This window comes from Pterocles gutturalis, unplaced genomic scaffold, assembly GCF_000699245.1.
Source record: "Pterocles gutturalis isolate BGI_N339 unplaced genomic scaffold, ASM69924v1 scaffold46070, whole genome shotgun sequence".
Classification (NCBI taxonomy): domain Eukaryota; kingdom Metazoa; phylum Chordata; class Aves; order Pterocliformes; family Pteroclidae; genus Pterocles; species Pterocles gutturalis.
In genome coordinates this window covers 16,926-39,676 of record NW_010139938.1, presented here as the reverse complement: position 1 = coordinate 39,676, position 22,751 = coordinate 16,926, and the positions used below count along the sequence as shown (strand labels likewise).

At 39.2% G+C, this 22,751-nt stretch overlaps 1 protein-coding gene across 1 annotated transcript in view; it reads right to left on the bottom strand.

Annotated features, from left to right (window-relative positions):
* LOC104469111 (multiple epidermal growth factor-like domains protein 11) overlaps positions 1–22,751 on the bottom strand; it is a gene marked incomplete at its 3' end in the record, with an annotated part of 28,381 nt that extends 5,630 nt beyond the window's left edge. The window contains exons 1-4 of the mRNA XM_010083484.1: positions 22,675–22,751; positions 18,433–18,556; positions 15,787–15,888; positions 14,371–14,471 (exon numbers count right to left, since the gene is read on the bottom strand). Of these exons, the coding sequence (XP_010081786.1) occupies positions 14,371–14,471; positions 15,787–15,888; positions 18,433–18,548 (319 nt within the window). The remainder of the gene's footprint in view (positions 1–14,370; positions 14,472–15,786; positions 15,889–18,432; positions 18,557–22,674) is intronic.

The following is a 22,751-nucleotide window of genomic DNA, read 5'->3' as shown; positions in this document are numbered from 1 at the left end:
AGGTTGTGTTATCCTCAGTCTTGACACCCTGCCAAAGCTGAGGGAGCAGGCTATGCCAGAGATGACTTGTGAATGTCTAAAGTAAAAGAAGCAAGGAGATGATACATTTTAAGGATTTTGTCTTCTCCTAGGAGCAGAATCTGACATATGTCAGTGTCATCACGGACAAAATACCAGTAAATCCCTATATGAATCTGCTAGTAGGTGAAGATTTGTTAATAAGCATAAAACCTCCCATAGTTCAGCTCAGATTTCTGTTACCAGACAAATGGCAATCTGGGGCTCTGATGACTAATGAGAAGATGAACACAGGGACTCCCACATTCTTATCATGGCTGAGTGCCCCACACAGATGACACAGGCTAGCATACAGGTCCTGGAATAACACCAGCCAGACTTGAGTGTTTCAGGCTCTCAGGTCCCTGCCGGGAGGGACACTCACAAGTTACTGATTACTGGAGGATCTGGCACTGATGAGAATCTAGTTTAGTCCATGTTGCAGTCTATTGCCTGCTGTAGACCCTACTCTAGGGAGTGGTTAGGGAAGTAAACTCTGCGGGGGGGAAGGTCAAGGCAGAGAAGAGACTACCAGTTTTTCTGCACGCCCTGAGAAAAGCAAGACTGGTGGAGCACTTTTTGGAATTGCAGTCTGGTTGGTTGTGAGGAAAAGCTGCCGGAGCAGCACACCCCTGAGACAAGAACGGCATCGCATCAGTGACCATAAAATAGTGCCAGTGACAGTAATAGAGAGGAAGGTTAGAGCCCTGCAAAAGGAGAGGTTGATGGGAGTCACACATTTAACAGACTCTTTGTGTCATTTTGATGCCCCATTGGCTTCGTCTGCTCTGGTAGAGAGAGGGAATGGGAGCTAGTACTTACCATTTAACAGTGTCTGAACCAGAGCTGAAAAGCAGCTTCCTTGTAGCGGCAAATGTCAGAAGGGCAGAACTGGTCCGCTTTGTGTCTTTGGCTGTGCGAATAACAGAAGAGCTTTGCAGTGCTTCAAAGCACCAAAAGGGAATTGTGGGATGGCACTGCAGGACTCTGAGCACTGAAGCGCGTCTGCACTGTGGACAGGTTGTGAGGTTGGGTAAAAGCAACACTAACCCGTTAGCCTGGAGATAAAGTCATAACCAAGCTCTGGCAAGAGGAATTGTGCAAAGCCATGAGGGAGTTAAGAACCCAGGCAAATTCTGCAATGAAGACAAAGCGTCTGTCTCATGCCTCATTTCGTGACTAACGTCACACATAAAGGGAAGCCCTGAGACCAAGGTTGGAGATGACAACCCAGAGATGTCTCTTGCTCACCCCCTGTGCTCCAGAGGGATCAGGAGACAGAAGCACCTGGGCTTGCTCTGGGGGGTGAAGAGAGAAACTCCACCTTCAGGTGAAATACTGACCACTCTACGGTAGGTTATGCTCCCAAATCACTGACCATTTCTAAGGCTCAGTCTTTCTCACTGCCATCACAGAAGGTGAATCTGAGCCCACAGAGAACTCTTTGGAGATCAGATAAATATTGATAACTGTTGATCGTTTAAAGCCTGCAACTGATTTTATGCACTTTCTCCCATTGCTTGGATGAGAAATAATCATTGCATTCTGCCATGTTGAGAGGAAAGACTTATGCTGAGATCAATTCTGCTGATCAATGTTCTAATACAATATTATTCTGTGGGATAATTTTCAGCATTTAACTCTTTCTGGTAAATTATTTCCCATTGCCTCACTGCAGGGTTCAAAACAATCATTATCACTAGCACAAGCTGTTAATGAGGTTAAGAGAGATCCTGAATCAGCAGAGCAGAATCTATGACCCAGGAAAGCTTTTCCCCTCCCGTGCCCTCTGTCTATTCCTTCCATTTTGGTAAATTGACCAACTTTGTCTAGCAATTTGTAGAAAACACATTTTCACTAGTTAATTTTCTGTTGGAACTTGATTCATCCAACCAGCAAACTTAATGACAATTTGTCTGCAAATTGTGCTTTATATTGCACCTTTAGAAAGAGCACTACTATATTTTTCTAAGTAATATAGAAATATTAACATCTACTCTCGGGCACCATCTTTCATTCTCTCTGTGTACTCTCTAGCAGACCTCAATCCACCAAAGCGAAATGCCATCAAATAGTATTTGCCAGCAGGAGGCTCCAGGTTTTTTGAGGACAGAACAGAGAATAAGAAATTCTTCTGTGGCAAGACCAGTGGAAGAATTCCCTAATCATTCTGTTCTTAACCTTAGGGGAATTTTTTTTTGTTGCCTGAAGGAAAAAAATTCTTGACAGGCTAGGGAACAGAGGAGAAGCTCACACCCAGCTAAGATCCCTGCTCCTTTTAGCTTTCCTGCCAACATATGGAGAAGCAGCCAAACCTACCAGAAGAAGAGCGAACACAACCTGCTCTACCAAATTACCTGCGATGGCAGTCAGTATCAAACTACACTCAACAGACTGCTGAAGGAATGACTGTTCTCCACTCCTAGGTATGGGTATCCTCATCTGCAGTCAGGGCTCTCCTAGGAGTTGTGTTGGAATGGAAAGTGAGCTGCCAGTTGTGAAGTACAAAGCTAGAAATTAGCTAAAAGTAATGTCAGAAATAAACATTTCCATCATAAAAAGACTGGAGGAATATCCAATGCCCTGCAGCTGAAGAAGGTGATAACTGAATCACAGATGAGCAGGTGAGTACTCATATCACACGCGGCAGAACTGTACGAAATCCATCAGCTGCGGGATGGCATTTCTACACAAGTGAAGCCCAGTATAGAAACATTTCTAATAGATTACTACTGCCTTGCTTCATATCACAGCTACCTCTGCTTTCTTACTATGACTGTATCACTCAAATAGACCAAGAATTTACAGGTTCCAACCGGTACTTTAAGCTGAGTAGCTGTTTGATTTAGGCAGTGATAGAGGAAGCATATAGGATAATGTCAAAGAAAATGAGCTATTATCAAAAAACCCATTTATAACGAGGCAAAATTCTCAGAGGTGCTACAGCAGACAGTGAGAAAGACACGAGCAGGACTTTGGCCTAAACAGTCTAGTAAAACAACCAAGCCATCTTGCCTTGTTCTCTGGAAATCACCGCAAAATTACAGCACTTGCTCATTTTGCTACAGGTTACCCACTCAGGGCATTAAGAGAACTTCTTTGTGTACAAATATCATTGTATTACTGTTCCTGTGAAATATTTATTTTTGGATCTGGAGCAGCATTGCTATGTGTCTATAGTTCTCTGATTACTGACTTCCCCTGAATTGTGGGTCTCATGCCAAGAAAATTCTATTTTCTGTCAGTAAATGACACAGCTCCACTGCCGCCTGATTTTCATAGGCGGAGAGTGTGTGTGGTGTGTAAGAGTGAGGACGGGTGCATCAAAAATGTTGTTCCTAAAAATCAAAAGTAGATAGATCAAGCCATCTGGACTGCATGATACTCCTGGCTATCTTTGCTGAGCAATGCAACACCTAATAAAACTAAATTACACCGATTCCCCTAGACAAATTTTAGTCCTATAGCACATTGAATAAACTATTGATTTTTCAAACAAAATCTTCCTTTATTCTTATTCCAAATTTCATCAAGCCCATCTAACAAAAATCCTTTTCTTTGTTCTCACCAAAATGGGATGAATACGAACAAATTTCTAAAGGCAAACCTGTCACGGAGGCCAGACTGTTAGATGGTACGGGCCCTAGAGGGCCAACGCCGTTCAGATTTCATTTCAGATCAAGCCACACACTGCAAATGAAGGTCACCCTGATGAAACCAAGGATAGAAGTAGAGTTTGTTTGAAGATCATGTTAGTGTACAAGCTACACTAACTTTACTGGGGATGGAATATTTAAATGCAGACACTTTCCACTTTTCTCATATTTCAAAAGCAACCATAGCAATGTGCTTCAGAGCAACTTACTGAAAAGAACTGCACAAAAACCCCCAGGAAACAAATTGTGGTATTGGGGACTGATTCTCATCTCAAGCCGCTAGTTTAAACTTCCTGTAACCAACTCGAGATTGCTGGAGGTCAGCTGATTTAGGATCAAGTCTGATTTCTTAGTAATGTCTAAGTGTCTAGAGAAACTTTCTACTAATGAGACACGGTAAAATGTACTTTCCGAATCCCTGTGATTCACACTGTTGCCTGAAAATAGAAGATGGAAGTTGGAAATAAAAACTTTTACCTCCACTGTCAGAAGCTATTGAAGATTCTACCCTTTACTATAAGGTAAATGTCAAATAGCATTTGCATAACCAAAACTATTACAGAATACTTGGTAGGAAAAAAAGAAGAAAAAGATAATTTTGGATACTTTTAATAAAGTTTTTAAATGGAATTCTATTTAAACTGTAGATTTTCCTACATGACACCTGTGAATGCAGATGTAGTGATATCAGATCCTAAGGATTGTACCAGTGACTTGCTTCAGCTGAGCTCGTACACTCACTACACTGCTGGAACTGAAAGCCTGCTTCTGTTACTTGCTATACTAATACCAGGTTTAATTTCTTTACAAGTGTGCTTATAACACATTTCACACAAAGTTTCTTATTTTTAATCATAAAAAAACCTCTTTATTTGACTCAATTTACATGCTTAAGTTGTAAGCTTTTTCAAGTAAGGCTATCTTTTAAGGGCTTTGCACATAGATTTCTGGGCATTACAGTAATAAAAGTAAATCATATTATTCAGAAAGGAAAATTCCATTAAAAGAAGGAAAGCTTTGGGATTAAACAGATTGAAAATATCTCTTGACTTACTCCAGCGGAAAAAGTGAGGTTTGCAAAACTGAATGCTTACATTAGAATTACTGAGCTTAAGATAAATTATTCAAAAATGTTTTGTGGTCAGATCTGTAATGGACTGAAGTTTCATGAAAGATTTCCCTGGGGAGCCTTAAAAAACCTTTATTAAAGTGAAAGGCATGTGCAACAATACACAAATATAAAGTGTAATGCTATAGTCCTGTAACAGAAAGAAAAAGAGAATGTCTATGTAAACAGCCAAAGGATATCTGCTTCTAGAGGAAGTATCCACGGCTGGTTAGAAGAGCTCTGTCTCTGATTAGCCTTTTTGATATTTGAGTAATACTCTTACACTGTACTAGAGTATGAAGTGTTAACAGATGCTCTTCAAGCTATCAGCCAACATCATCTTCATTCGCTGAGAACAACTGGGGAACCAAAAATGAATGCTGATGTGCCAGCTGACTCTATTGCAAACCTCAAATGGCCAGCTACGTGCCCTTTGGGCACCTCTACTTCACTCCTACCAGCCCTTTTGCCCTATCACAGTCTTTTTTTTTTTTTTTCCCCCCATGAAAAATTAATGATGTTTTGCTTCACTATCACCCACTTCACTAAAGTAACTCGTGCAAATGTCTCAGGAAGGTGCTTTTCTCTATAAAGCTACTGAAGGCATTTGTACCTCCATATGAAAGCACAACTCAATCTGCAGATCAGTGGTTACTCCAACAGCAACAGCTGACATTTATTATCACTGAGGTGTTAACACCACTTAGAAATGTCACCTATGCATGGTTCTCAGCCGGGCTGAGGGAAAGGGTAGCATTCAACACCTTTGAGAGGCAGGCTCCTGATGCAAAAGTATGGTTTCAATAAGAAGTTACTTCTTTTCTAAAGTCCCACAGGGATCCTCTGCACAATTTGGCAACTTGGTATTTTTTACATTTTGGTCTAAATGATTTATGCTTCAGAGTTGTAAGTATTTTTTTATTTTACCATATGTGATCACTTTCTCCAAATTTTGAAGACTTGTTTCATAACAGAGCACTATTGTTTGCATTAAACTCCAGAGCAGCTGGCCTGTTTTTATAGGCTATCACATGTTCATCAGAAATGGATGAAGTTGCAAAAGCAATTGGAAATCCATGGAATAATATATTTTTATCCTACAATGAGACACGGAATACACGCCATATGAGACAAGACTGATTGGGAGTGAGGGGAACTACAACCTCTTTAAACTCCCACCCAGTAAATGCACTCGCATGTGTTACCCAGCGTTTGAGAAACCAACATCAATAAACACAACTCGGTCGGTAAGGTATTCCATATGGCGGGCTCATGCGGTATTCTCTGTGTGAATGTCATCAGTATTTTTAAGAGGGGCTGCTAAAAGGACTTAATAATTACAGACACATGCCCCAGAAGTTCACATTAAAGAAATGTACATTATGCACAGGAAGACACCGAAAGCAGTATACTTAAGCATAACGTGAAGTTTTTGGGCCAAATTCAATCTGCCGCATGCTTCCAGCCAGTCTCACTCCTGTGGCAGAGGAGATGGGGAAGAGCTGAACTGTAAGTAAACGCACCCAGGCAGCCCAATGCCTCCTCCTGCCTGCACAGGTTGACGTGTTTAGGGAATCCACGGCTGTTGCTATAAATGGCTGAGGGACCAGGGGGTGGCAGGAGCAAGGCTCACAAACCCTCAGCCAGCGCAGGCAACTGCCACCACTGGCTCATTCTTTCCAAGGTTCTGAAGTGAGTTAAAAATATTTGAAAAGAGTGGTTCACACCAGCTTTCACTACTGAAACTAAGAGATGGAAAGGCCAGAAAAAAGCCATAAGGAGATTTCACGAGGATCCTACTGGATGTGTATGTTTATTAACTACAGGGTGGCTGTATGTGCTGGGTCTGGCTGGGACGGAGTTAATTTTCTTTACAGCAGCTTGGATGGTGCTGTGTTTTAGATTTGTGACCAAAATAATGCTGACAATGTTAACATTTTAGCTAGCGCTGAACAGTGTTTGCACAGTGGCAAGGCTTTCTCTGTTTCTCACGTTGCTGTCCTGTCCCCAGGGAATAGATCGGGAGTGTGCAAGAAGCTGAGAGGGGACAGCACCAGGCAGGTGACCCAAACTAGCCCCAGAGAGATTCCATGCATTGTAATGTCACATGCAGCAATAAAAAGGGAGAGGAGGGGCTTTCAGGAGATTATCTGTCTTCTGCTCAGTGACTGGCAGGTATCAATCTACCCAGGGGAGGTGGTGAGTGATTGCCTTTGCATCACTTCTTTTGTTTTGTTTCTCTTTTCTTCCACTTCTCTTTTGCTTGTTAAACTTTTTTTTTTAATCCTGATCCATAAGTTTCCTTTCTTTTACTCTTCCTTTCCTCTTCTTCTGTCCCACCAGGGGAAGTGGGTGAGCAGGCACGGGGGTTAACCCCCAGCACTGTGCTGTTATTCTATTGTATGCACTTCAGACATTCTTGTAGTGATATTGATTCATTTTTATTTACAGTTTCAATCTGGTAAGATGCCCAGAAATGAGGAATAGGGGTGACTGGTGCTTACACCTGGCATAGGCTGCAGTAGCTCTTTTTTTCAGTCAACAAGGAAGTTGCCTTAGAACAGTCCCCCATATTGAACTGGTGGCTTCCCACACATACTGTGTGACAAAGGGTCAAAGGGAGGTCACAGCCAGAGGAAACTACCACAGAAAAGAAGTGGAAAAAAAGATGCTAGCTCAGATTTTGTATGTACATCAGAAGCTCTTCTTAAAGGCCATCTTGATTTAGGTAACTTCTTTTCCCCTCTCTCTCTCCCTCCACTCCTACTAGGCTTTAAAACTTCTTCAGAGCACAAGGGAAATAGATCTCTTAAATGGGAGAAGGATGCAAAGGAGTGGTTAAGAAAACAACTTCCATTTTAAACATGTTTCATTTCACACATCCATCTTCTTCCTGCCCCTATTGATTTCAATAAGTTAACCCAGCTCACCACATGCCTGGACTACTAATGACCTTCAAACTCCTTTGGACAGAAAAATTTTCTGGAGTTCTGTGCCTTCATAATTCGAGAAATGACAAATGTCCTGTATGTACACATCCTGAAAAACAGCTCACTCATATACGGGACAGACAGAATCTTGTTTTTATAAGTCTATGCAAGTGAAGGAATACCAGGAACAGAGGAAGTATTGAGCCATATCGCAGATTAGCACCAGTGCCTAGCACAGCATTCCAGACCAGTGCAAACCAGCATTAACAACACTCCGGTGTATTAAAGCAGGAGAAGGAAGAAGGGGATTTTGAAAGGGAATGGAGACGTTAAAGAAGAGATGGAAGTGAGGATGAAGTAACTGAAGATGTCCATTCAAACATGGTGGGTCTCTGCTGATTTACAGCAGCTGGGGACCCACCTGTCTTTACTAAAAGTGGGCAAATAAATGGACTAAAAACTTTGCATGGCTCTTTCTTTGAATTCAACAGTGAACTCACATCTATGATTCTTGTGTCTTTTTTCTGTTTTGGCATCCAGGCCATTAGCATGAATACTATGAGTGCCCTGGGTCCAGTGCCTCCTCCTGTGTCTGCATTTCCAGTATTCTTTTATACTGATCCAACTGAGACTGCTGAAAGCAGCCACAAAAGCTTTTTTAATGCTACACCAGCAACAGTCTAAATCTTTTTCTAACTATAATGCCAGCATAATTTTTCCTCTGCTATTTATTAAGCCCCTTGAGACGCTATAAAGCTTCAGCATCCCCTCCTTTCCACCTTTATGCTATTCTCATTCCTTTGTATGAACATTTTGTTTCTCCTCCTTCTAGTGCATTTCTTCCAGAAGTCCTTCCCTTATTTCATTACTCTCCCCACCAGCATCTTTGCAAATCCATCAACATCCAGAAGCTGACTGCAAATATAAAATGATGGATGGGAGATGAGAATTGATTTTTTCACCTTCCCAAAGAGGTGTCTCCATTATCTTCAGGGTAAATAGTAACCCAGTGTCTTTACTTATGCCACAAAATGAACTGACCTACTTCTAAGACCGGTCTCCCTCTTCCTATCCCCATACACCTACCTCCCAAGATGCTCAGAACGAATAAGCAAAGGCCTCCAATGTTTGCAGAGCCGTGGCCTGCTCCAGTGCGTTCTGTGCAATGGTATATTGGATATTGGTGTATGGCTCCTAGGTTATGCTCTGCAGTATGGCAGGTGAAGTTGAACACCGATAAGCAGTTCCGTTGCATGCTCCTTCTGTTGGTTTCCTATCAACCCACCTGCTCATTCAATAGAAAACAGGGATTCCTCCCAGTCACCACGCAGTGGTAAGAATGTTGCTGCTGCTACTACAACTGTGACTACTACTGCTAATATGAGACAATCTTAGAATCATAGAATGGTTTGTGTTGAAAGGGGCCTTAAAAATCATCTACTTCCAACCTCCCTGCCATGGACAGGGACACCTTCCATGAGATAATAATTCCTGTGCAAGTGTCCTCTCAGATGGGAACACATGACCCAAATGACTTTCCCCATATTCTTCCCTGGAAAAAGATGTATGGAGTCCTCTCAAATGCATATAAATTGAGAAATTTCAAAGTGTCTCCTGCTGTCATTTCAAGGCTATAATTAGTAACACTCTATGCAGAATGGCCTTCCACACCATTTTCTCACACTCAGACATCCCAAATCAGAAAGAGAAAAAGGATGTCCCCCAATACAAAGTATCTATGTACTGCTAGATCACCTCCCTTAATTTATGTTGCATTATTGATGTACAGAATGCTGTATGTGAATAATGTAACAGTAAGGCTCTTACAGAAAGCACTAGCACCAGCTTTAATGTGTGTCTATAAAGATAAGAAAAATATATTTCCTAAGTCCAGCAGTTTTCAAACAACATATTTTCAAGTTACAGGAATGCTCACCACGAGGAATTTAAAAGTGAGGTGAGAAGTGGGGGGACAACATTTCTTCTGAAATGTTAATGAGCTACTCCCTTATAAAATGAAAATAATCAACAAATCTGACATATGAACAAACATTATGAATATTAAGGAAGTTTAAGCTGCTGATTCAACATTTTCTAAGAGGGTACAACTTTTGCACTGATCACATAAGCTATTATTTTTCTTTTCATCATAAGTACACTCTACTGTGGTGTCGGTGTGTTGTTGTAACACATGCATTGAATTGCAAGTATTGTAATTCATCCAGATGGCAAGAAGCTTTGGAATTGTTACTGCTATGGTACAGATGTTTAACAATCTCACCATATGGCTCCAATAAGGCAGCCCTTCCAAAGACTCCTAAAACTACACTAGACAGGCAGCCTGTACATTTGAGTGCAATCCTGAGGTACGGGTGTTCATATTACTACGATATAAAAACAAGTATCATACTATGAAGCTGGCATGTCTACTAGTTTTACAGAATTTGTGAAACATTATTTAAAATCCTGAAAAGAATCAGGTCCCAAATTTGCATAATTTCACTAAGCCAGCTATTAAAAGAACATTTCTCATTTGTTTTTTAAATTCTTTGAAGGTGTCAGATATAGGCTAGATGAAAAGATGGACAAATAACTGCAGGAAAATATAATAACATCCCCAACCTCTGGCCTGAGTGAACTACCACTCTAGGTGAAAAATTGAGATTCAACCAGTGAAACCATGAATTTCTCTATAAAATGATTTGTCAAAGTCAAGGAGCCCTGATGATGGTTGCGGCAGTTGTAACGTGGAAGGCTGAGTGTTGAGAAACAATCTGAGATCAATAATATCTTGGCCAAGAAAGGAAAGAACCATGAAATGGTCAATCTATAACCCTACCGAATGTTGGCAGGTTTGAATGACAGATAAATGGCAGCAAATAAGATTGTTAAATCACTAATCCTGTCATTACTACATCCTGTCACATTGCATAGATTTATACAGCAGAAAAAGAGTGTAAGGTATGAGAGTGAAAAATAGAACTGTTAAAAGCTAACATATCTCAATCTATGAGGAAAAGGTGAACTCCCAACTTTGTGTTTCATGATTGTTTTTTTCTGCCAAAAAGTCAGATATAAGTAGATGCCGCTTGTAGTCTCATCTTCCTTTTCTCTGATGCTTGGGTCTCTGACCCTTTGTTACCTAGAAGAAATGTCTCTTTTATATAAATCTGTAGTGCAAGAATAAGATTAAAATGGACAGACTGAACAAAGCACTGGCCTCTCAGACAAAAATGCATCCATTTAGTACACAGGGGATCTTTCCACCTGACATATTCTTAAATGGAAGTATTCAATTACCACCTACTCAAAGGGTAAAAAATCATGAAAGAGCCATGTAATATTCCTTTTCTTTTTCTTCTTTTTGAGCAGCAAAGTATTCAGAGATGCTTTATCTACCACAGAAACTAATCTAGGCAATATAATTTTAAAATATCCTTACAAAACCCTTGAAGGGCAGTTGAACCCTGTGATTGTTTAAAAAAAGTTTTTCTGCATTTTATGCATTTGCTCTGTGAAAAGCTTACCTTAACATACGAAGTAAAGTAAATCACAGTCGCTCTGATTTCCTACCCAGACTATGCTGTTTGTTTTCAGGGAGAGCTCAGTGAAAAGCTATGTATGTCACACATAAGAACGTTCAGAGAAGGTGAATCACTTTGCAAAACTACCAGAACGGTAGCAAACATTTCTAAGACATCAATGGAAAAAAAAAAATGCAGACATGCAATTGCAGCATTTCTCAGGTGGTATTTTTTGAATACCCTTACAACTTGAAAATATTCCAAGCCCTTTATAGGCATAAAGGCAATTTCATACCCCAAAACTGTTTAGCCTAAGGACCAATGGGCTGGACAGAGGCATAACTTACCAGTCAACAATTTAAATTATTTGACCTTGTGCCTGAATTCCACATTTTATGGGGTAGGAGCACATGAAGATCTCAAAAGGGCAAAGAAGACACCAGAGAAAGAGGGGCAGAGCAAGAGGCTCTGGGTCAAGCTGATCGTTTAGAACTGAGGGTAGATTTTATTAGACCTAATCCATTTAGTAAGTCCCAAAAGGAGGACAAAGAAAAAAACATATATCTGACATCCTTTAAAAAAATAGTAAACGAGAAGGGAAAAGATCAAAACAGTAGCTGAAAGCCTGCACTCCTGCTTTAAAATACAAGAAACAGTCATTAATAGAGATTTAAACTCAGCCTTCTCTAGTCTAAACATGTCACTGTTAATTACTAAGCTATTTAACTTTTGTAAGAAATAAAGACCGCTATTAATGAAAGAAGAACCAATTAGCCTTTAATCTACACACTGTTTTTTAATCAAAATTTCTTTTGATCATCAGACTCACTGCGGGATGTATTCTCTCCTCCCCATGTTGTAGTGGCTTCCATGATTGCTAATGGAACAGATTTTAAAGGGCTGGCTGAGCGGGGAGAACGTTCTCTGCAGGGCTGGAGCGTCCTTCCCTTCGTGTTGGTGGGGCTCAGTGGAAGCACACTCGTCTCCAAACCATGCTGCCCTCTGACAGCACACACAAGTGGAATGATTTTGATGGTCTTTCCTGACCTGTCTCTTGTAGCAGCTGCCATTAAAGGAGTAGGCACTAAACATGTCTAGATGAATGTGGGACAGGAATACTAGACTACCTTGTTAGGAAACAGCAGAAAATACCAGTTTACGGAAAGGAAAGAAGTGGGAAAGGAAGGTAAGGTAAGAGGCAAAAGCAGGGAGTTGCCACCAGAAATAAATGGAATTCACTGCTGACTGCAAAGAATGATGAATGGGAGTATTTGCTTGTTGGCACAGGAAAATATAATGGAAAACCAAAACAAAACAAAGCAAAACAAATGGGACCAGAGCTTGATGTGTTAGAAACAAAAGGGATGGTATGGGAAAAGGATCGCATTAGCTAAATATTGTTGTGCCTCCAAACTGTTGGCTGCAGGGTCAGAAAGTTTTGATGGGGTTTATTTGGCTGTTTGATTTTTTTTTTCTATATGTGGCTACTTGTGCTATCAAAACAATATGACCAAGTATATGGAATCAGTCATGATGGAGAACTTCTTCCTTCACATCATTTGTCTCTCAGCTGCACTTGCTGCTCAGATCTCCCAGGAAGGAGGATAGATAGAATACATCCCTGAGGCATGAACTTTGCATTTATGACCATGCAGATAATGAAAAATAAGAACCTGACTCTTGCACATGTAAACAACAGAGAGAACGTAAGTATTATCTGCACTGTGTCAAACATGAAGCTCCCCGTCTGACCAGATATATGCTATCTGTTCTGAATTACCAAACTTGGGTGTATGCTGTATGCTGTTCTTTCTCTATAATATAAAACCAAAATTTGCCTGTCAGCAGCAGAACTCTTGAGTACTAGTACTAACAAAAAAGCACTTTGAAATAAATGTTAGTGTCCTCAGAGAGTCAGAAAGTCTGCAGAGATGTCCTGTTGTTGCAATCAGTACGACAATTAAAAACAAAAAATTTTAAAAAAATCAATAGATTGCAGAGAGAAAAGTGAAAATAAATACATTTTGTGCCAGACAGAATTCTCACCACAAAATTCAAGTTGGTAATAAAAGTATGTGGAACAACTGCGGAAATTATACTGACACTTGAGAAATTTGAAGGTAAGTACATACTTAACATTGGAAGGATTTTAGCAAAGACAATAGGTTACTTTAAATGTTTTTCAGGACTTGAGTAACAGCACTTTGCACTTCAAAAGATCAAATTATTACTCTCTCTGTAAAATAAGGCTAATTCTAATTCTTTACCTCAAAGGGTGGGTCACTTTTCACAGTCCAAAGCCCCTTTAAAGTAACTGTTTGGCATAAAGGTTATTTAAAATGACACTAGGGTCCATTCATGTTTTTAAGGTGCTCACATATAACAATGTAAGTACAATACAGGTACTCAAATAAAAACAGCAGAATTAGATAGAAACAGCTTTAAAGCACTCTGTCAAGACTTTTAAATTTAGCTGGATAATTGTATCATTTTCACACTTAAATTATTCTATAGCATTCTAAACCTGTCCATAAAATTTGGATTCTGATGCTGATCAAAACCTCCTTGTATTTTTCTTGTATCGTAATCCCATCTGAACAAGATGTAGACAAGAGATCCCCAGCTCCACTCCCCTTTTGAGCCAAGTGTAGCAAATACATTGTGCCTTAGAATGCTTGGAATCATAGAATTCATAGAATCATATCATAGAATCATAGGGGTTTTCTTGAGGACAGATACTTCTAGCTTGTCAGCTTCAAAACAGTAACTAAAAGTCATTCTTCACCATCAGTGAATACCTGCATAAATTACTCCCCCAAATAAGGTCTGATTCAGGAAAACACTCAGGAACTTGACTAACTTGCTCTCCAATTACATCAGTAAAATTTTACTCAGGTGCTTGAAATTCATATACCTGAAATGATCTCAAACATTCTGTATCTTTAATTGTGACTGAAATCAGTGGGACCTTAAGGTTCTGAGCAGTTCTGAAAATCAGCCCTTAATATTACTGCTGCAATACATCTTTAATTTGTCCACAGCTCCTCCAAAAAATAGTTTTAATTGTCACATCTGAATCAAAGCTCTGTACATACGTATACAGTAGTCTCCACTTTCGTAATATCCAGGGCAGCACTGAGATCTTCGCCGATACATAGTTCTTAGTCCTCTTCGATATGCTGTTTTATAACTTATTCTAAATTGCAAGACAGAAAGCCATTTGACAATATTGAAAATCAATGCCTACTGTTAGAATTATATTTGTGTTAAATTATAGTAAGGATAGCATTCAATAATTATTTTAAAATGCATGAAAGCTTTTGATATCAAAAGCCACAATAAAAACAAATCAATACTTGTTTTGAAACTTGAAATATGACCTGTATTATAAACACAGTACTCATGACAGTCAATCACTGCAGCCTTTCCTAGGACTGCTATCTTAAAACATTTCCCCAGTCCTAAAGCAAGGGCAGAGAGGTTCTTCGAGAATAAATGATTCATTTCCGCATATCAGCAAGGTCAGCTACCATCAATGGAATGAACTGAACCTCCTATGGAGACCACTGTGTCAGCGTGCTCCACGAGAAATTACCACTACGGAAACTGCTCTCAATACACAAAATGGGAAGTTAACCCCAAGAGATTTCCTCCTACTTGCTAACCCTTCCAAGGCATTAATGCCTTGCAAAATGACACTATAGTCCCAGTTCAGTATTTAAAGCATGTTTTGCCTACCACATTATGTAGTCCATGGCAATTAAAAGGTGTTAAGCATTCTGTAGCTTTTCTAGACTTATTCATAGCATTAGCAATGATACCACATTAGAAAATGAATATTTAACAGTGAACACTTCAAAACAGCTTTGTTCATGTTAGTTTATTTGAAATTACCTAAACTGAACAAAATCTGTTGTCCCTCATGTTAGATAAACCAACTGAATCTACTCTCCTGCATTCCAAGATATACAATAGTCCAGAAAGCTCTGGATATCTGTTCAATTCCATACATTGCAACACAGAAGCTAAAAAGCAAAACCCCACAGTCAGACCTTGAAAGTTAAGGTAGCAATACCCTAGAATGTAAAACATCCTGGCTGTTCATAGAATCTTAGAATCACAGGACGGTTTGAGTTGGAAGGGACCATCCCATCCCACCCCCTGCCATGGGCAGGGACACCTCCCACCAGCCCAGGTTGCCCAAAGCCTCATCCAGCCTGGCCTTGAACCCCTCCAGGGATGGGGCATCCACAGCTTCTCTGGGCACCCTGGGCCACTGCCTGAACCCCCACACAGTAAAATATTTCTTCCTAATATCTCATCTCAATCTCCCCTCTTTCAGTTTAAAACCATTCCCCTTCATCCTATCACTACACTCTTGGATACAGAGTGCCTCCCCATCTTTCTGTATGTATCTGTATCAGCGTAACACAAAGATTTGGATAAATAAAAGGTAAGTGAGGAGATAAAAAGGAAAAATAAAACTAAAATATCTGAGAATCAGCTCTTACCTATGTCTAGTGCACTTGAACCAGTTCAATATGTCAGTACATCTTGTATAATAGATCTGATCAAAAGGATGAGCATAAGATTCCTGTACTGTCACGGCGTAGCTAGAAGCAGACAAAGAAAGAAAGTGAAAGGCTGTTTGTTGCAACATGAAAAGCTTCAGTTCCCTGTATATGCTACTCATCTAACTCCAGCATGAAAAACAATTAAATCAATAATCTTAGAAACTTCAGGCATTATCAAAAACCAGAAAAGGGCTTCCCTTAACCACAGCTCTTCCTGAAAATTTTGGAAATGCTTCTAACTTGGGCTCCGTAACTGAAATAGTCAGAGAGATTTCAGTCTGAGTAGTAAACCATTCCCTTCTGGAGAAGAAAAAAATGTCCCTGAAATTCATGGTAGTTTAGAAGGTGAAAGGGGCATTTGGTTGACTTGATAGCGCAAATTTTTAAGGAGAGGAAAGCACAGTGTTTTTAAAATGTTTCAGTTGCCTTCCTGCCCAGGACTGTTAGTTTCTGCTTGTATTCCACAATGCTAATAAGAGCGCATATTAATTTAGCACTGCTGCATTTTGCCAGCACGATGGGATGCTCACACTTCGTTTTATGATGAAGCAGCATCAGTACTTCAAATACTGAGTGCACCAACGAAATGGAATCATTTGTAAAAGGTTGAAGAGTGTTTATTTTTCTGCTGCACAAATTTAATCCTTGTAATTTGTAGCAGAAATAACCTCAGAACTATCTGAAAATTGTAACATGAGTTAACTGGTATCTAGATTTGGAACACTTTGACATACGGTTAGAAAGTGATTACCCCACTTCGTACCAATGAACAGATATAAACAACAACTAAGAAAATTCCTTAGAAATCACAGAGCTCCAGCAACACTAAGAATTCAGCAATCTCATTCCCAAAAACACTACTAATTCATGAAACAGGTACTTTATTAATTACTGTGATTGTATTTAAAGTGTCCGGGCTTCTCACATGATATAGGAACACAAATCTCACGGATTTGCTGGTCTCAGTCATTTTAGATTGTTGTATTGCCCTACAGTAAGTGTGTGCACTGCTTAAGAGACTCAATCTCAGGTTCTGATCTGGAAACAAGCTCTGCTTTATCAGATCTACAATATCTTTGGAGAATGATACTGAAATCATTCTAGGCAGGGTCAAGACCCAGGGATTAGATCCTCCAACTCATTCATTATATCGATTGTCTTAATCATCCAAGTAATTTCCTTCTCATCAATGGGACTGCTGATGTGATTAAGCCCTGTGAGATTGCACTCGTAAGGGAATACCAAAACATTTGCTTGGAGGATCTGACTGGCTTGAAATCAAAGATTGGACTATTACTGCCCTGCTTGTTATTCCCCTTCTAGACAAGCCAAGATTCTACTAGGTGTTGCTTTTGCCCTCTACCGCAATTTGCTGCATTTGACAATAATGTTTTTAATTCTGCTAATGCCAAAATGTAAAATATTTACATTGCTCATTATTAATGTAAAACACTAACACTCGCGCATCTTGATTATTATTTTATGATCCTGTTTGTTATCCAGCAATTGCCCTAACAATCTTTTCCCTTTGATTTATTAACATCTAAGTAACAAAGTCATCTTGGTCAGTACAACCAATCAATTTTGGTATTTAATTTTTGTTTCTCCTTGACTGGGTCTCTAGGTTGCTGACTTTCTTCAGACAAAATCAATATTTTATTCCTGTGCTCTGAATGCACTTCACCTCACAACACCAACTGCAAAACTCTGTTCCTGTAGAGTCTTTGCTTTGCAGCTGCATTACCTACAAACAGTTAATTATCTAATTAAGGCCTCTAAACCCAAAACATAGTGCCATTAAAGTATTATTCCATTCTTGCTCTTGTTAAGGGGTTTATTTTGCTAAAGTGTACAGTAATTCATATTTGTGTGGAACTAAACCTCAGAACAGAACTGAAAATTTAGCAAGTTGAACTTAGGAGTACAGGAACTTTAGCCTCTGCAAACAGACCCTGCATGAACGTGAACCCTATCAAAGCCAGTGGGTTTCTATGTACTCATACGAACCGTCCTGCACAGATCTACTTTTAGGACTAGGACACTGTAACAATAGAGAGAACAGCGTTACCTGAGCCTTTAATTCTCAGCGCTTTCATGCAGATACTCTTTGATGCTGACACAAATTTGGCAGACAGAGACACAAAGTTCAGGACATACAGAACAAGCCCGCACGCTGCAGCGGGAAGGCTTAAAACTTAGTTGAAATTTCTAATAGTCTTGCTTGACAACAAGCAGAAAAAAGCAAGACAGAACAAGGCCACCATTTCTCTAGGTCTCTCCATGATAAATGAAAATACACCTGTGCAGCTCTCTTGCCGGAACTATGGAGGAGCTTTCCAAAGTACATCTGAGCAGACAGGTAACACAGGGGTATGTGGTCTCTAGCTCTAGTTTTAGAACAAATTCTTTGGGATGATCCAAATCCTCAAAGGCACTCAAAATGCTATTTCTGTCATGCAACTCCATTTTCTTTTGTGACGCAGGGTGGTATTTAGCAAAATATAGCTCTTGTTTTGCCTTATAAATGTAAAAATCTGAAACAACTAGTCCAAAAAAAAAAAAAATTAGTATGTTATACATTACCTTTCCCAATGACTACAAACATTTGGATCATCTGGGTTTAGGGACAGAGTAGTTTCGAGCAGAAAAGAAAGAACAATCCCTTTTAAAATCCACTTGAACAGCATAAGCGCCACCATTATTGTATCTAGATAAAGAAGATAAAGTATAGCCATTAAAGACAATTTTGAAGAAAACATCCTTCTAGGCCTTTTCATCCTTGCTTTTGTGCAAATCCAAATACTGTGGAGTTATTTACAAACTGAAATACTTGAAAAAGCAATCAGCCAAACAGTAACATTTTTTACAAGTGCAAACGCATTCTAAGAGGAATTTATACCTTCAACCCTACTAAAAAACCCGATGAATTTGATCATTAAGCTACCCAAGATATTGACAGCCCCAATGACTCTTCAAAAGAACATTTCTGATACTGATCATTTTTACAGCGGTCTATACCGAAAAAATAAATGAGGTATTAAAACAATCTATTCTCCCACCAACCTACAGGCAAATGGAAGAATACCCAAATACCCTTTTGATTTATTTAAATAGGTTTTACATGTGTCAATATAGTAGGCTAGAGCTGAGACATATGCTTATTACACGACTGAAGGAAAATCAATTCACTTTTCAACTCTTAGATAGGGAACCACTTAGAATGACAGAGGTCAATGTAGTGGGTCACATTATGCAGAATACAAAACATGAAATAAAAATATTTGCATTGAAGTTGGAAATAGATTGTATAAAATTCATTAGGTGCACTCTCTTCATCATCTTACAATTCATCTATTAAATGTACTCACATACATCTACTTATTGCTCACTTGGGGCTTTGAAACCAGTCGTGGTGCTTGCCTAGAAGTCCTCAATGACAACAGTCAAAAATACAAAATCCGCAGGAAATATGAACTTGCTTTTAAATATAACTGCATCAGAAGTGTTAATGTGTTAAACATGAAGTCAGCAAAAAATATTTTTAAATATCCTTTTCAGGCATTTACATCGTCCCATAATCCACTATTCAAATCAAAAGTCCCATAAATTATTCCTGGCAACAAGACTGCCCTAAAAATAGATTGAGTCTTCATATGATCATCTAAAAAACACATGGCTCGTTGCTTCATGGTCCAGAACAGCAAAAGGGATGTTAAGGGGTTTGCTCTGCATGGCACTGATATACGGCCCAGCATAAAGAAGTCATCACAGAGCAGAATGAGCAGCAGAGGGATAGCCAGGAAAGCTGATCGGAAATTACCTCCTGATTCAAAGCTGCCTAAGCTAGTTCAAGGACACCCATTGCCTTTAGTGGATTTGAAGTCAAGATCCCAGTGGGAGTAATAGCTCATCTTTTAAATTATTCCTAGAGCTCTGCTAAACCCAAATATAAGTCCTAAGCCATGTAAGTCATATTAATGTTAATTAACATAATTTAATGTTAATGTTCCTCTCGAAATGGATTGAAGTCCATGAGTGACCATTCTCTACCTGTGGGCTGTTTCAAAGTCCCATGACAACAATGCAAAAGCTTACTCTGGAAATTAGGAGGGCTGACGAGAAAAGGACATGAGAGATAGTCCTGTTCATTGAAAAGAGTTTGCTACACTTGTCCTAGACACTGCCTCTCCACGGAGGAAAAGTGTCTTCAATGGCTGATCTGCAAGTGCTCATGGGACAAAAGTTCAATGAACCTAATGTTCAAAAACCGAGAGCTTGTTTGAGAGTAGAACCGTTTTAACATAACATGTACCAATAGATGAGAACTACCCAAGTATCAGGCTGAACAAAATGACAGACAGCCCTGTAACAAAAATACCTTCAAAAGATGTCTTTAACGTATTACACTAGCTACCATTTGAAAAACACCAAATTACTGAGGACAGTTCTATCAAGCACTGTGTTTATAGGTTGCAATTTACCCCCTTTGGTCATTCTCTACACTTTGGTACATGGCAACACTGAACAAATTGGACTAGAGGAAAGCTGGCTTCTAATCAACAGAAATGGTCAAAGCAAGAGCGCAGCAAAACTGCTTAAGGAAACACAATCCTTAAGAGAGCGGGTTTTAATCAAAACACAGTTCTGTGCTCAGTTTGTTAACTTTTTGAGAACATCAGCGGCCTGGGTTTATCCCTAAATCAGTTAGAGGCAGAAAGACAGCCTACTTCTACCTGAAGAGAGCAAGCCTTTTCACATGTAACTAAAGCAGCCCTGTATTTGAATTCTGTCGCTCTCAGAGATCTCAATTTGTTCTTAAGAAACAATGTATCAGTTCAGTTTTTAAACCAAAACATCAAATAATTCTTTATAAACCCTAAAATAGCACACAGGATATTTGCTTACAATGTATTTGAAAGAGGTTCAAAATAGTTTTCTAAAGTTTTAATGCTAATGCTATTTTATTATGTTTGTAAATGAACTGCGTTGTGCAATTAATTCTCTAACTTTGTAAGTCAGATCGTGTATCAGAAACATCCAACTTTCCAAATACAGCAGAACCTCACTCAGCTCAAGTGTCTCTTCTTCTAACTTAAATGAAATATTTCACTTTGATCACTGTTAATAGAAAAGACCTCATACCAAAACGGAATGGTTGCTATTACAAGATTCAGAATAAAACTCTAAAAATAGGAGCACATATATTAAAAACCAACATCAAAAAATAATCCAGTAATGACTAGATGGGGTTTTTTCAGCTTTTATTGTTCAGCATAATATATATTACATTCCTGCACTGAGTTTAATGCTTGGAACATATTGTCCAAGGAGGCAGCATCAGCGTTTTGGAAGACAATGCCTGTAACTTCATTAAAGATGGGGACAAGTTATACAAACACCTCCAGTGTCTGCCACTGCCACTGTCACGGGAACAGGCAGCCTTTGGAGCTCAACAGGAAAATAAATGACACAGAGGTCCTCTGTGTAGTCCCTAAATGGACTCGAACTTTGTATCTCTCCAGGCCTGATTTTTCTTTTCAGGAATGAAAAAAAAAAAAAGTCAATTTAGGTACAATTTGGCTAGAAAGAGGGTCTTTCAATCCAAAATACAACCTAGTGATTTTTCACAAGTGTCTCATTCTCTGGTAATTACAACTGATTAGGTTAGGTGTCTGATACTCATTAAGCCATTTTCACATACCTTGCTCCTTTTTGAATAAGTGTCAGTACTTCACCTGCAATGTTGATAGAGGTCAGTGGTTCCATCACAAAAGAAAGAAAACACAATTGCACTGTTAAGCTCAAATCTTAGCTACAGAAAAACTGGTAGGTGGCAAGTCATTGATTTATTTGTCTGCTGATTCACTCTACAAAAACCTTTGTTGAGGAAACTGTGCTGGGGTTTGCAAGGAGACCAGAAGATGCAGATGATCATTTTAACTGGATGAAGTAAAAGAGAGTGCGGACAAAAGCTGGCTGTTACTCTCTCCTGCAGTTTTTACAGCACAGGCTGAGGATGACAGTACTCAAGATTGGGACCTGCACGCAAAGAAAATAAGAGCTCAAGGAAACCTCTAAAGGTTTCTCTAGGTGTTGAAGACCTCGCTTCGGTAGTATTCTTGTGAAAAAGGACTAGCGTATACTTTAAGTGTCTGGGAGAAAAAATAAAAACAAAACCATGGACTAAATTTCTCCTCTGCTGCCTTGGCTGACTAGAAAATTTAACTAAAAAAGACAATTAGAGAATTTCCTGTTCGGGGCAGAAGTAGTGAAACATTTCATTTTGACATTTCTGTCATAAAAGAATTTCATAACATGACTTTGACATGAAATTCAGACAGAATTTCCAGTCCATGACAAAGTTCTACATTGAATGCTTTTGTCTCAATCTGAGATGAAATGAGTTCTGAACCAGGCAAAAAACTAATTTGGTGTTCAACTGTAATTAGCGAAAATACGTTCAGACGTGTCTTTCACCAGCATGCAATATTCTGAAATCCTTATATACTTTCAAAGATCATTCCTTTAGATGTCTAAATGTATACGCTGTCAATTAACCTAGGCTGAAATTTTTCCACAAACTTCAATGCCATGCATTTAACAGAGCCAAATTAAAGAGTCTTACCTCAAAGTGCTAAAAATTCCTGATGAATCCTGTTTCTGCACACTATCAGCACATGAAGACACACAGCATAAATCCTTATATACTTTCAAAGATCATTCCTTTAGATGTCTAAATGTATACGCTGTCAATTAACCTAGGCTGAAATTTTTCCACAAACTTCAATGCCATGCATTTAACAGAGCCAAATTAAAGAGTCTTACCTCAAAGTGCTAAAAATTCCTGATGAATCCTGTTTCTGCACACTATCAGCACATGAAGACACACAGCATATTAACAG